At 36.0% G+C, this 11,826-nt stretch overlaps 1 protein-coding gene across 1 annotated transcript in view; it reads left to right on the forward strand.

Annotated features, from left to right (window-relative positions):
- Positions 1-5,141, forward strand: part of LOC122790799 (junctophilin-3-like) — a 1,554,848-nt gene extending 1,549,707 nt beyond the window's left edge. Inside the window, exon 6 of the mRNA XM_044058421.1 lies at positions 3,041-5,141. Coding sequence (XP_043914356.1) covers positions 3,041-3,121 — 81 coding nt within the window. The 3' untranslated portion in view covers positions 3,122-5,141. The remainder of the gene's footprint in view (positions 1-3,040) is intronic.
- The last annotated feature ends 6,685 nt before the right edge of the window (positions 5,142-11,826 follow it).

The raw sequence follows: 11,826 nt of genomic DNA on the forward strand, positions 1-11,826 counted from the left end.
AATGAAGCATCTGAGGAGTACACAATCAATAAAGTGGCTCGAATTGCTGTATTCATTTCTGTAGGGGGGAATTGCGTGCCTGTGACTCTGCATCTTTGTGTGCAAGTCACTGGGGCCAGTTACAGTTATTTATGACTATATACTCCTCAGTTGTTTTTTTTTTTGTTCTGATTCAGTGACTAATGAAGTACAATAATCATACCAACAGTAAAGTCATGTTGCGTGCGTGTGTGTGTGTGTGTGTGTGTGTGTGTGTGTGTGTGTGTGTCTGTAGACATTATTAAATATTTATATGACATATATTTTGTTTAAAGGACCATGGCCATAGCCATACTATGCTTTTCTTACAGTGCTAAAATAGGACGATCCACATTTTGATTCATCACACATTGCTATGGTTTGTGTTCCACAATGGCCTCTTAGTAGGTTGAGATGTAATAGCTAATAGAATTACACACACACACACACACACACACACACACACACACGACAAATACTGCCCTGCAGTATATATTTTCCACTTCACTGAACCCACCTGGAAAGAGATAGAAAGAAACAAAGAATTGTTGTAAGTGCAACACTTTCTTGTGGCTTCACTCAGCAGATAACTCAGTAACACTAAAGCTCTGCCCTGTACTTAGTATGCGTAGCAGGCTTCTCTATGCTAGGTTTTGCTCTCCCTACCCCTGTCCACATTAGCATTACAGAAGCACCCAGAAAGAGGTCTGATTATGGCATATCTTCTAATTTTCACAGGGTGCTTAAGCAACCCTTAACTGGCCTTTGCCAATTTCATATGTTGATATGAAGTAAAACATTTTGAGCTTGTTCAAGACGGTCAGACTGTTTAATCCAACTAGTAAGTTTTTATGTTCTAACTGCATGGCTTGCCCAGGTGAAGAAGCACAAATTATTTTAGTTCATATTTTGGTTTTACATTTTTAGTACATTGGACAAGCACTGCTGTTATTGTTCTTTTAGCATTTTTATATAATAATATACAATGCCTATAATACCAGGCTACCACTGTCCTAAAAGTTATTGGCAGAAGTGTTTTCACATCAATTCCTATGTCTTCTATGAACAAACTTGGTAGTACTCTTCTGAAATTAGTCATGAAACAAAAAACGACCCCATAACCTTCTGATTACAGTCTTTATCTATAATAACCAGTGTGCATGTATTCAACGCTTGGATGCCATACCAAATCTTCTTTTCCAGGCTGATATGAAATTGTTACATGGCTATTTTTCAGTTTCTCCCACTTTATCCAGTCCACCATATACATTCTCCTCCTGTCTTCTGAAGTGCTTTGCTGGTCTTCTCCATACCTTTTTTCTGTATCACAAGTAATAAAAATATATTTTGCGCTGCTGACCTGTGAGTTTTAAAGTAGTTATGAGATGCTAGATCAATAAAGCACTGATGACTTTATCAACGAAAATGTTTAATCTACCTATTGTTTCTGTGGTCACTTGTACTGAGAGCAAGTCTTTTGGAATTGGACACATTGCTTGCATTACAAGCACAGTAGACACCATTTGTAAAATATACAATTAACACTATAGGCATGAATAACTTCAATAAATCAGCTACCCAAGACCTCCCACCAGACCAGGCTTGGAATTGTATTCCAAATTCTTTTTAATGCCAAAGAAGAGAAACATTCTTAGTATGTAGCATAAGAGTAAACAGGGAAATTGGGGTTATTTGCCCTGGTAACAGTATTGCACTTTTGGAAGGAGGGAATCTGTTAAAGAATTTAAATATTTGGGTGGATGAAAAAATCTGATGTTAATGGAATTAAAATTATGTACATTATGTTTTAGTCACTTCTTTGCTTCCAGGACATGAATAAAATTGTTTGCTATTTAAAAAAGTTATATATTTCTATAACACTAGGTCAGTAAGAAGGTAGACCACCATTGGTAACATTATTACCCACTTGTGGGTCATTTTATTTGATGTTTTCTTCTATTTTCCTTTGCATTTTTTGCCTCTTCTATGAGCCTGGTGCTGTAACAAGAAATGGAAAGTGTGGCATGAGTTATGCATGACAGGAGGGGATGAGGGTTCCAAGAAGTGTGGGAAAGTTTGATTTGTCAAGTGGTCCTAATATCTGCTGTATCAATTCTAGAGGTCATTGAAGACAGCCATTCATTTACAGATGTATCGCAATGGTAAGTACATAACTTTTGTTTTTTCCAAATAGACCCCTGCCACTTGCAGGTCCAAGTGCAGTGAAGTATCATATGACACACACTTGCTGTGGATGAACCTTTAAAATGTGTATGAGGGCTTCCTGCCCCTGAACAAACCATACCCTTACACTTTTCTGAAATAAGATGAAAGTTAAAGTACACGACTACCCTGAAAAAGGCAGATATCCTTTGACTTGGTTGAGGTTGGTTTAGAAAATGGATGGATTAGTTTCTGCTTAAATATTTATCATTTTCTTATTTATTCACTCCAACTGCTGTTTGTTTCCACAGTTTTCACAAAGTCTTTCCATGTCTCTGTATGTTTGCAATATAAGTGCACTGATGAGACCTAAGATGTTTCTCATATGCATTGCATCCTAGCTTGGTTGTCTTTGATTGATATACATTAACTAATAAAGGCATATTTAAAAAAAAGAACTTACTTTACTTTGGTGACTTAATCTATGTAATAGTAGGAGAAAAAAAACTGTCACATAAAACTTTGCAGCATTTTCCTGTTATCATCAAAATGGTAAAATAATAAAGCGTTAATCAAAAGATAAAACATTATAATGCCAACAATCAGCCAAAAGATATATTGACTTACAACTGCTTAGGAATTTGCATAAATGTTTAATACACAGTATGATCAGTGTGATTTTTCACTAACAATATTAGTACAATGTGATTTGAAAAACTGTTGATGTCATTGATAGAGAAGGCCTGCTAATATCTCTCGCTCTCTCTCTGTCTCTTTTGGAATTAATTGTTATAGCTAAGCAGTACCGTAGTATGTTTCTAATGAGAGTTTTTCTCTGTCCTCTCTGTCTGTCTTTCAGGGTGCAAATCCACTGGTCGTGGCCACAGTGATTCTTCTCAACATTAGCCTCGCTTACCTGTTCTCAAGCTTTCTAACTTGATGGCACCTCTTTCAAAGATTGTTTACATTTGAAGGGCTTGCTGTGGGAGATTGACTCTCTCAGACAAAACAAAACTGAACAAAAAAAACACTTTTCCTACTTTTTTTCGGTTTTGAAGGAAATGAAGGGTGGCAGGATGATCAGGAATGCTCTTTGAATGCTGGAGCTTACATTTTTGACAAAAAATACTATTGGAGGAGGAAGAGGAGGAGCGGAACGAGGGGAACTGACTTGCAGTTGGATCAGCATTGTATTTTTTTGCCTTTGTCATTTTTATATATAAAGGAACAAAAAAGAAAAACAAGAAAGCTGGCTTGTCACAAAAATGAACTTAATGTGGTGGGTCTTTTTTCATGGAGGTGGTGCCGATGCAAGTCATGATTGTACATTTCTTCCCGATCCATTTCATGGCTTTAATTTTGTATCATGTTTTCTGTTGATCTGTTTCTAAGTGTCCAAGGACAGCCATCAGTAAAGCAAGCCTATCTTAATGATTCCAACATTTGCCACACTCATAAACCCATCCAGATGAGTGTATAATGTGTGGAACCAGCCTACAGCCATTACAAACAGTAGAAGAATGAGGTCTGTGTACACCTGTAGAGTAGCTGGTGATCAGTAGTGCAGTGAATGGGCAGTCCCTGTGTTAAAGAACAGGTACAAAGGCAGTGTCTTAATAACAAAAACCAGCATGCACCTGGTCCAGGTGGTGAGTGTTTAAACATGACAGGAGGCATAACTGTCCCACTTTTTTGCTGTGGACTGTGCATCCTTTGCGAGATCCAGAGTAAAATAGCAAGGGTACAAAAAAGAAGTCATGACTTTCTGTCACTACCCATTCCACATTTTGGTAAATGCTTCCAAAAATCATGAGATTGGTTTCTTTATGGAATTGTTACAAAAGCAGGTAGCTAATAATGTAGCTTTACCTAAAAAGAAAACAAAGTATTCCTTTGCAATGGATTACTGTTCTAGCAGAAAAACATTGGGTGCATTTTCTAATTGATTAGTGGAAAGGGTTAAATTTCAGAGATAGGGGCTTCTCTCATAATAACAGTACACTTCCCAATGACAGTCAGTCCACTGACACAAACTGACAACTGCATAATGCCAGAATACACACCAGATGATATGCCCCCTACAGTACTGGCTAAAGATACAGTGGAGGAGGTGGAAGATGGAGGAGAAAATACAGGAACAGTTCAGATGAATGACTGCATCTACCCTGCAGGCCAAAAACAACAAGATGAAAATTAGGCCAATGGTAATGTACATTGGGGTACAGGACATGATAAAATGAAGGATAGTTCTCATCATAATCGACAGGTACTACTTTGTATAACTTGTCACTTCATAAAATGCACTTGTTGTTGCATGGTGTGCCTGCCAACCAGTTTGTGTCACTTGGTTAAATTCTCCAGGAGATGACATCCTCCCATCAGAAATCTTAGGACATAGTTTAAGAAGTTAAGCATATAATAACAGCATATATATCACTGCACTGGTCAGTATTCAGTATTATTCATTAATAATATAGACCTGTACACACTCGTGTGTGTCAAAGCAAAGTTCGACCTACAAATCATGTTCTAGAAATATATTGCATATCATCAAGTGATTTTTAGATGGTGCACTTGAAAACACATCTGTGAGATATGTTCTTAATATTTATATGTGTAGATACATATATTTGTGTGTGTGTGTGTGTGTGTGTGTGTGTGTGTGTGTGTGTGTGTGTGTGTGTGTGTGTGTGTGTGTATACTTCTGAACCTCTAAGCACAGGGAATCTGGACAATGCCAAAAATGATGGCGAAACAAAAGCCAAAAATCAGGGACAAATTTTAAATACTCCTCCTATAACCTTTGAAAGTTGCTAAAATAATTGGTTTTGCATTATAATGCATTTTCTAAAGGACATGAAGTCTATAGCTCAAATACATTTCATTTATAGTGACTTTAGTCCTCAGTGATTTGCCAGAAAACCACAAATGTGAGGAGCAAACCAAAAATATGAGGGAAAAATGTGGGCATTCTGTCAAAATCTGGACAGTTGATAGGTATTTGTATGCGAGTGTGTGTGTGTGTGTGTGTGTGTGTGTGTGTGTGTGTGTGTGTGAGCATTAATGTATAACTATATATATATATATATATATATATATATATATATATATATATACATTTATAGGTCTGTGTGTGTATTTATGTATAAAGGGAGCCAAGGACTATAACTGTATTTTTCTTTGTATATAGTGTACTTTTCTAATTCCTACCATTATATTAGTTTAGGGCTTTTTTTTTTTTTTTTTAGATAAATAGAAGTGGAGTTGGTAATTACAGTTGTCTGATTTCATGAATAGCTCATCCTGGGTAAATAAATCATATGAACACTGTGCAGAAGAAGGAAAAGATAATATTTTTGTATTGCATGTGAAAGCAATGCATTGTTAAAAAGGCAGTACTGCAAACAAAGATAAAATACCTAAAACTTGTATATGCAGTGCTTGTTAAATGTGGGGAATAAAACAAAATGTAAAGCTGTTATCTAATCAGAACTCTACATTTACAAGAAAAGTAGGGTACAGAAATGCCCCTGATACAGCCTGGCTGTATGGCATAAAGAGATAAAGCCTTGACTATGGTCCAGATGACCCAGGTTTGATTTGGAAAAGCTGGGTAGAATTGGGGGGGGGGGGTTGGGAGTGAGTGAGGGAGAGAGAAATGTGGTTCCATTTGGAAAATCACCATTCTGTAAGATGAGGTTTGTATGACATAAAAACAGCTAGAACCTGGGATGAGAGCTAGACACTGCAAATCCAGTGATAGCAGCCTTCATTTGCATGTATGTGGAAACATGCATACATGTATTCATGCACATGGGAAGGCATAAAATACAGCCACTGTAATGTAGTTAATGTGCTCACATCAATAACCTGGTTTGTGGTTAGGGCTAGAAATGCCCTCATTGTCTATGGCTAGATAAAGAGGCCAGTAGCAGATGGGCCATCGTACAGTTCCCTAGCATGGGAACACTTTGTGTCCAGTCCTGAAATATGAACAGACCTGGTTTGGTGTGGGGATGAAGCAAAAGCTTCAGAGTTGGTTGTTGCAGACAAGGGCACAAACTCCTCCCTAGCTGTCTGGATGATGGTCTCTCTAGTTGGTTCTGGTCAGCACTGGTGTCCTTATGGGGTGCAGTGCATTAAGGAGATTGTGAATGACCATCTTGTAGGAGGTATGGCCGATGGTTTGCAAGCAGAGAAGGAAAAAGTATATAGAAACAATGCATGCCCCTGATGCACATCTACTACAAACAGTGTATGCTTAGCACTAGCATATATGATGGTATGAGAAAGATGAAATCAGCACTTTACTTTTAAAGCGTTTGAGGATTTATTCTGTCAGAACAGAGCAGGCATATACATTTAAGAGAGTCATAACAGCAAAGTTGAATTACATAGTTGGGCAAATGTTAGGCTATCATAAAGATCATAAATTGTAGAGAAGTTGTTGACAGTTGAGAGTCAAATGGCCATGGTAAACCTTTTCTACACCTTATGCTTCATTTGTTTGACGGGTAGCTGCAACTCACTGGACATGTAGAATGAATCAATTTTGTTATATATTTTTAAGGTTACAAATCTAAGAAAAATGCTGTGCCTTATACAGACATGCACAATATTTTCTGTACACTACACCAAAAATTATGAAATCTGAACAGCTGTGTTCCTTTTTCTTTCAGAAAGTAAATATGTCTCCCATTTGAACCAAGTATATTACAATTGTTTATGTATCAATAACAGTATATAACAGGAAAACTGATAAATACTTCCCAGTAGACAGTTAAGGTCATTTTGTTAGTTTTTGGCTGCTTGTAGTGTTTCTTTCCTGACCACCTTATCCATGGCCAGTCATAATGCTCTTGCTATGTGTGGAGTGCTGTCATTTCACTTTTAGTAAACGTTTGGGCATTATATTTACCCATATGGGCAGCTAAAATATAGTTATTCTGTATTTCAGGTACTATTGCTGGCTGCTTACACACATACACACACACACACACATTGGGCCAGGCTCTCAGAATTCTTCTTGTTAATATTGTTTGGATCATATTCCAGAGCTTTAAGCTGATGGAAGTGCTGTCCTTCCTGAGTTATAAAGTACATTCTCAGGGGAGTTCACCTTGCGTACATCTTTGAAAAATCTCTTTCTTTGTGTGGTGTTTCTACCCTATACTGTACAGCAACTCCCAACTGTTTGCCACAGCTTATCAGCTATTTTTTGTTTATTCGTTTGTTGATGTTTCTCATAATACTAAAGCCACCTAACTTTCCTCAGAGCCTTTATAGATGGCAAGACCTATATGAACCATTGTGGGAAAGAACTTTGGAGAAAGGAATACATCCTGTATATATCTGTGAATAGTAAAGTCAGTATGACAGTACCATAAGGCTTCCACAAAGTCTGTGAATTTGTGACCAGGACCACTCTTAAAAATATATATGGCAGTCACTTACAATACCACATACTAAGGAGAATTAGTCCTTGGCTTGAGGTGGTAATTGTTATCAGAAGCTGAAATGGGTTCATACAGTTTTGATCATGGTAGCAAATATCCATATTCATCCCTAAATGCAACTTGAAGAAAATGGAGTCCTTGAAGATATAATGTTAAATTTCCTACATAAATGCTGTTTTGTGTTTTAAAAATGTTAGATGAAATGTACCATATGTACCATAATAATTTTAGCTTAAAATAAGTTTGTTTTATTTAACTAAAAAATCATTCATTCACCTTTTTTATTATGTATGCCTTATAAGTATGTGCAGCCTGTTCTAAGTCGCTGTCTTATTTAATAAATATCATATAGACTCATTAAATCAAACTGAGAACATTTGGCACGTTTAGAAATGAATGACAAACTTTTGGTACACACTGATTATTTAATAAACTACTTAAGGAGCGCAGTATTTAACTCCCAGATGGAACATCAAATTACAGATTTGATTTCTGCAGTGAAGACAGTTTGGTATAATTCTTTATGACTAGAGTCACATGTGGGCTAGTACAGAAGTTAGACTTTAAAGTTAATTGATACAAATAAGCCGTATATTATTATAGACTCACATATTGCAAATCTAATAATTAATGATGCATATTACATAGTGTTACAACAGACTAAGAGATATAGATGTTTATGCCATTTAATGTTCCTTGACTTTTAAGGAATGTTTCTGATTATTGCCTCAACATTCTCAGTTTCACTGATTAAAAAAGCATTTATTATAAGCTGACAGTGAGAATTAAAAACAAAAAGAATTGTCAAGTACATTGAATATGTACTTTCTCAGAAAATTCATTTTGGTATAAATTCATTTAGGAGCAAATGAAAACAGTTTAGTAAGTGTGTCATCATTTTGGGTTCTACTATGAAACACCGACTTCCTAAAAGCCAACTAGTCAAAAGGACAAAAAAATGCCCAAAATACACAAGGGTAAATAAGTAATTTTTAGTTATTTTTTGTATCTTTGCCATTTGACTTGTACTGTTGTGAAGAGAATAGGTTGGGGTTCAAGAATCCCTCAAGCCTGGGACTCTTGATTATTCCAGGTAAAAGGGATTGCAGGGTGGATCCTGATTCTATCACCACCTCCACAAAGTGCCACCACAACATTAAGCCACGTACCTCACATTTCTATATGAACTTAAAAGGTACGTGTTTTAAGAACATCTCTGCTATTGGATGGGAGAGGATCAAGAAGAGGAGCAGGGACATGGTTTTATGCCCTTCTAGTCTGGTGAGGGAATCTGCTGGTGGCAGAGTAATTTATCTATTTTATTTGAAATTTATTAGCTGGTTAATCCCACTAAGTCCGTTGCATATTTTCATAAATTTCCCACACAGGGCACATACAAATACAGAAGTACTAGACAAACAGCTGTCAGCATCATTACAAAATAAAAAGTCAATTATACACATAATAAATGAAGAACCTAGGTCATCATAACCTGCCTTAGAGTGGTAACAAATTGCATGAAATATTTTGAAAAAGGTGATGGGTTAATTGACAGCTACTGTACTGGTTGGCAATTGTATACACATGTTTGTGAATGAGTGGTGAGCTTTTAAGGAATTGGTGGAAGTAAATTTTCTGATTTTCTCAATAAGTAAGTCCACAGGTTGGGTATGGCACATGAGAATGTATGGTCTCCAGCACTGCAGACAAGTAGAGTTCAAAGAAAAGACCCTTCAGGGATATGTACAGAACTGAGTTTGAAGGGAATGGCAGATAGGTGTTATTGGATGGCAGTTCAATCCATACTGAAGTTATCCAACTCATTGACATGAGTCATAAAAACAGAAACTAGGAAACACTGTTGTAAAATGGAAACAAAGGCCATTTAAAGAGCATTTTTTTAGCATATAAAAAACATATAGCAAAAAAAGTTTATAGAGATCAGAAAAGTCATTAATTAAGGCGTACACATACATTCATATATTTTATATATGTATATAATATATGTATATGTGCATGCATATATATATATATATATATATATATATATATATATATATATATATATATATATATATATATGGGTCTCCTTCAAAATACAGAAAGACCAGAACATCGACAGTGTTTTGAAAGAGACCAAAACAATGAAACTGCAGAACAAAGAAAAGTGTGAAATTCAAAATCTCAATGTTACAGGATTTTGATTTAGCACTTTTGGTGTTCCGCTGTGGGTGAGTATGCATGTGTAAGTGTATTTGTGAGGGGTAGTGCTGTGTGTAAGTGTGTGTTGTGACTGTGGTGTGTGTGTGAGGGACTGTAGTGTGTGGGTGTGAGTTTGCCTTGTGTGTCTGTTTGTGCGATCCCGGAGTTAGAATATTAAAGTGGGTTGGGGGGCGCAGTGTAGGGTGGTGTGGTTGGTAGTTTGGGGCAGTTGTGTATGTATTTGTGGATGTTTTTTGTGTGTGTTATACTTACGTGGTTGTCAGTGTTGTGGGGTTTCGTTGTTTTGGTCTTCGATGTTGTGAGGTTTCGTTGTTCTGAAATAGACCCATATATATATATATATATATATATTTTTTTTTTATGTATACACAGACGCACACACATACAAAATACTAAGTAATAATATTTTTATAATCACCTAAATACCCAGGAATTAGTTAATTTTTGCTTGGCTATCATTTTTGAAGCAGAAAAATAAGGAAATGTGAAGTCACACACAGAGAATTTTGTAGCACCTTGACACCAGTGATTTGAGATTTATGGCTCCTGAGAAATGATATCTGATATCTCTTAATAGCATCAGAAACATTGTTTTCATGCCTACATTTTCAGGAATAACCTTTTCTGTCCCCCTTTATACTTTCTAATTCTGACACTTCTTTCTTAGCATGCATTGTCTTTTCCATTGATGTTCCATGAACTTAGAAGTCTGTCTGTATACATTTTGAATTAAAACTAATTGTCTTTGCAGTCATACCATAGCATGGCATGTGTTACAAGTGACATGCTGGACAATATTTCTGGAAAGACACTGAAGGACTACTGTCTTAAACTGCTGGAACCAAACACCAACATTACTATATTGTAATATAGAGGAAACATTTTTTTCCTACAGGATAACAAGGTATTGCTTCTGAATTTGTTGGCTAGAATAACAAACATTAGGTTCCCTTACAGTGAGCATGGTTTACTTTAGTCTCACAGACACAACAAATTCCTTATAAGGTATCCTAAATGATTGTACATCAATAATTCAGATTGTCTAGGAAACAGAATACTGGATTTTTAAGTAGAATTTTTCTTTTATCATATTTCCTTTAGGAATGTGGACAAATCAGACACACAGATCATACCCCAACTTATTTAGCTTGTTGTTATATTTCTTTTGTATGACTGGAGAAGAACACCAACAATTTTATCAAAACATTACTCTAAAATGTAAATGCAAATGTTTAATTACCCATAAACTAAGTAAGAAATGCATTGAATACCATATTGTCTACGCACTTGTGTTTCATAGAGCATTTCACTCCTTACAGTATGTTACAGTCCATTTCTAGAATGTATTGCAGTTTGATGAATAGAACTGCTTGCAACTTCATTATACCATACCATTACTAATTAAGGTATCAGTAGTATTATGAGTATAAATGTTATTCATGAAATAAAAGATATTGTGATATTTCACTAAATTACTCTGTGTAGTAATAGCCTATTATGCTTTAGTGTTGGTATCAGATTGGATTATTCCACAATATTTACCTACCCTGTAGTAGCACGCCAAGCTATCTGATCTTTGCTATATATTAACATGTTTTGTAGTACTCTATCAATGCATACTGCAGCAATGCAGAATATTGTGGGGTTCCTGAGTAGCACATCTGGTTAGAATTAAAGGGCCATGTTGGCAATCACTGAACCATATGACTATGTTTCTTCTTCATCCAGGAGGCTGCCACTGTGATGAAGCCTTGAAAATCTCTTAACATCTACTATTGATTATGTTCCATGATTAACGCATCTGGTGGCTTTTCTTATGCAGTTAATGTAATGAAATATTAATCAATCTCTAATATAAAGAAATCATTTATAAAGAAAAGAGGCTCTGGAGATATCACAGTCTCATCAGTTCCAAAAAATGTGCCATAAACTCACTAAACTAGGCAAGTTCCACGGACAATGATAT

This window comes from Protopterus annectens, chromosome 16.part0 (genome assembly GCF_019279795.1).
Source record: "Protopterus annectens isolate FY-2018-M chromosome 16.part0, PAN1.0, whole genome shotgun sequence".
Lineage (NCBI taxonomy): Eukaryota > Metazoa > Chordata > Ceratodontiformes > Protopteridae > Protopterus > Protopterus annectens.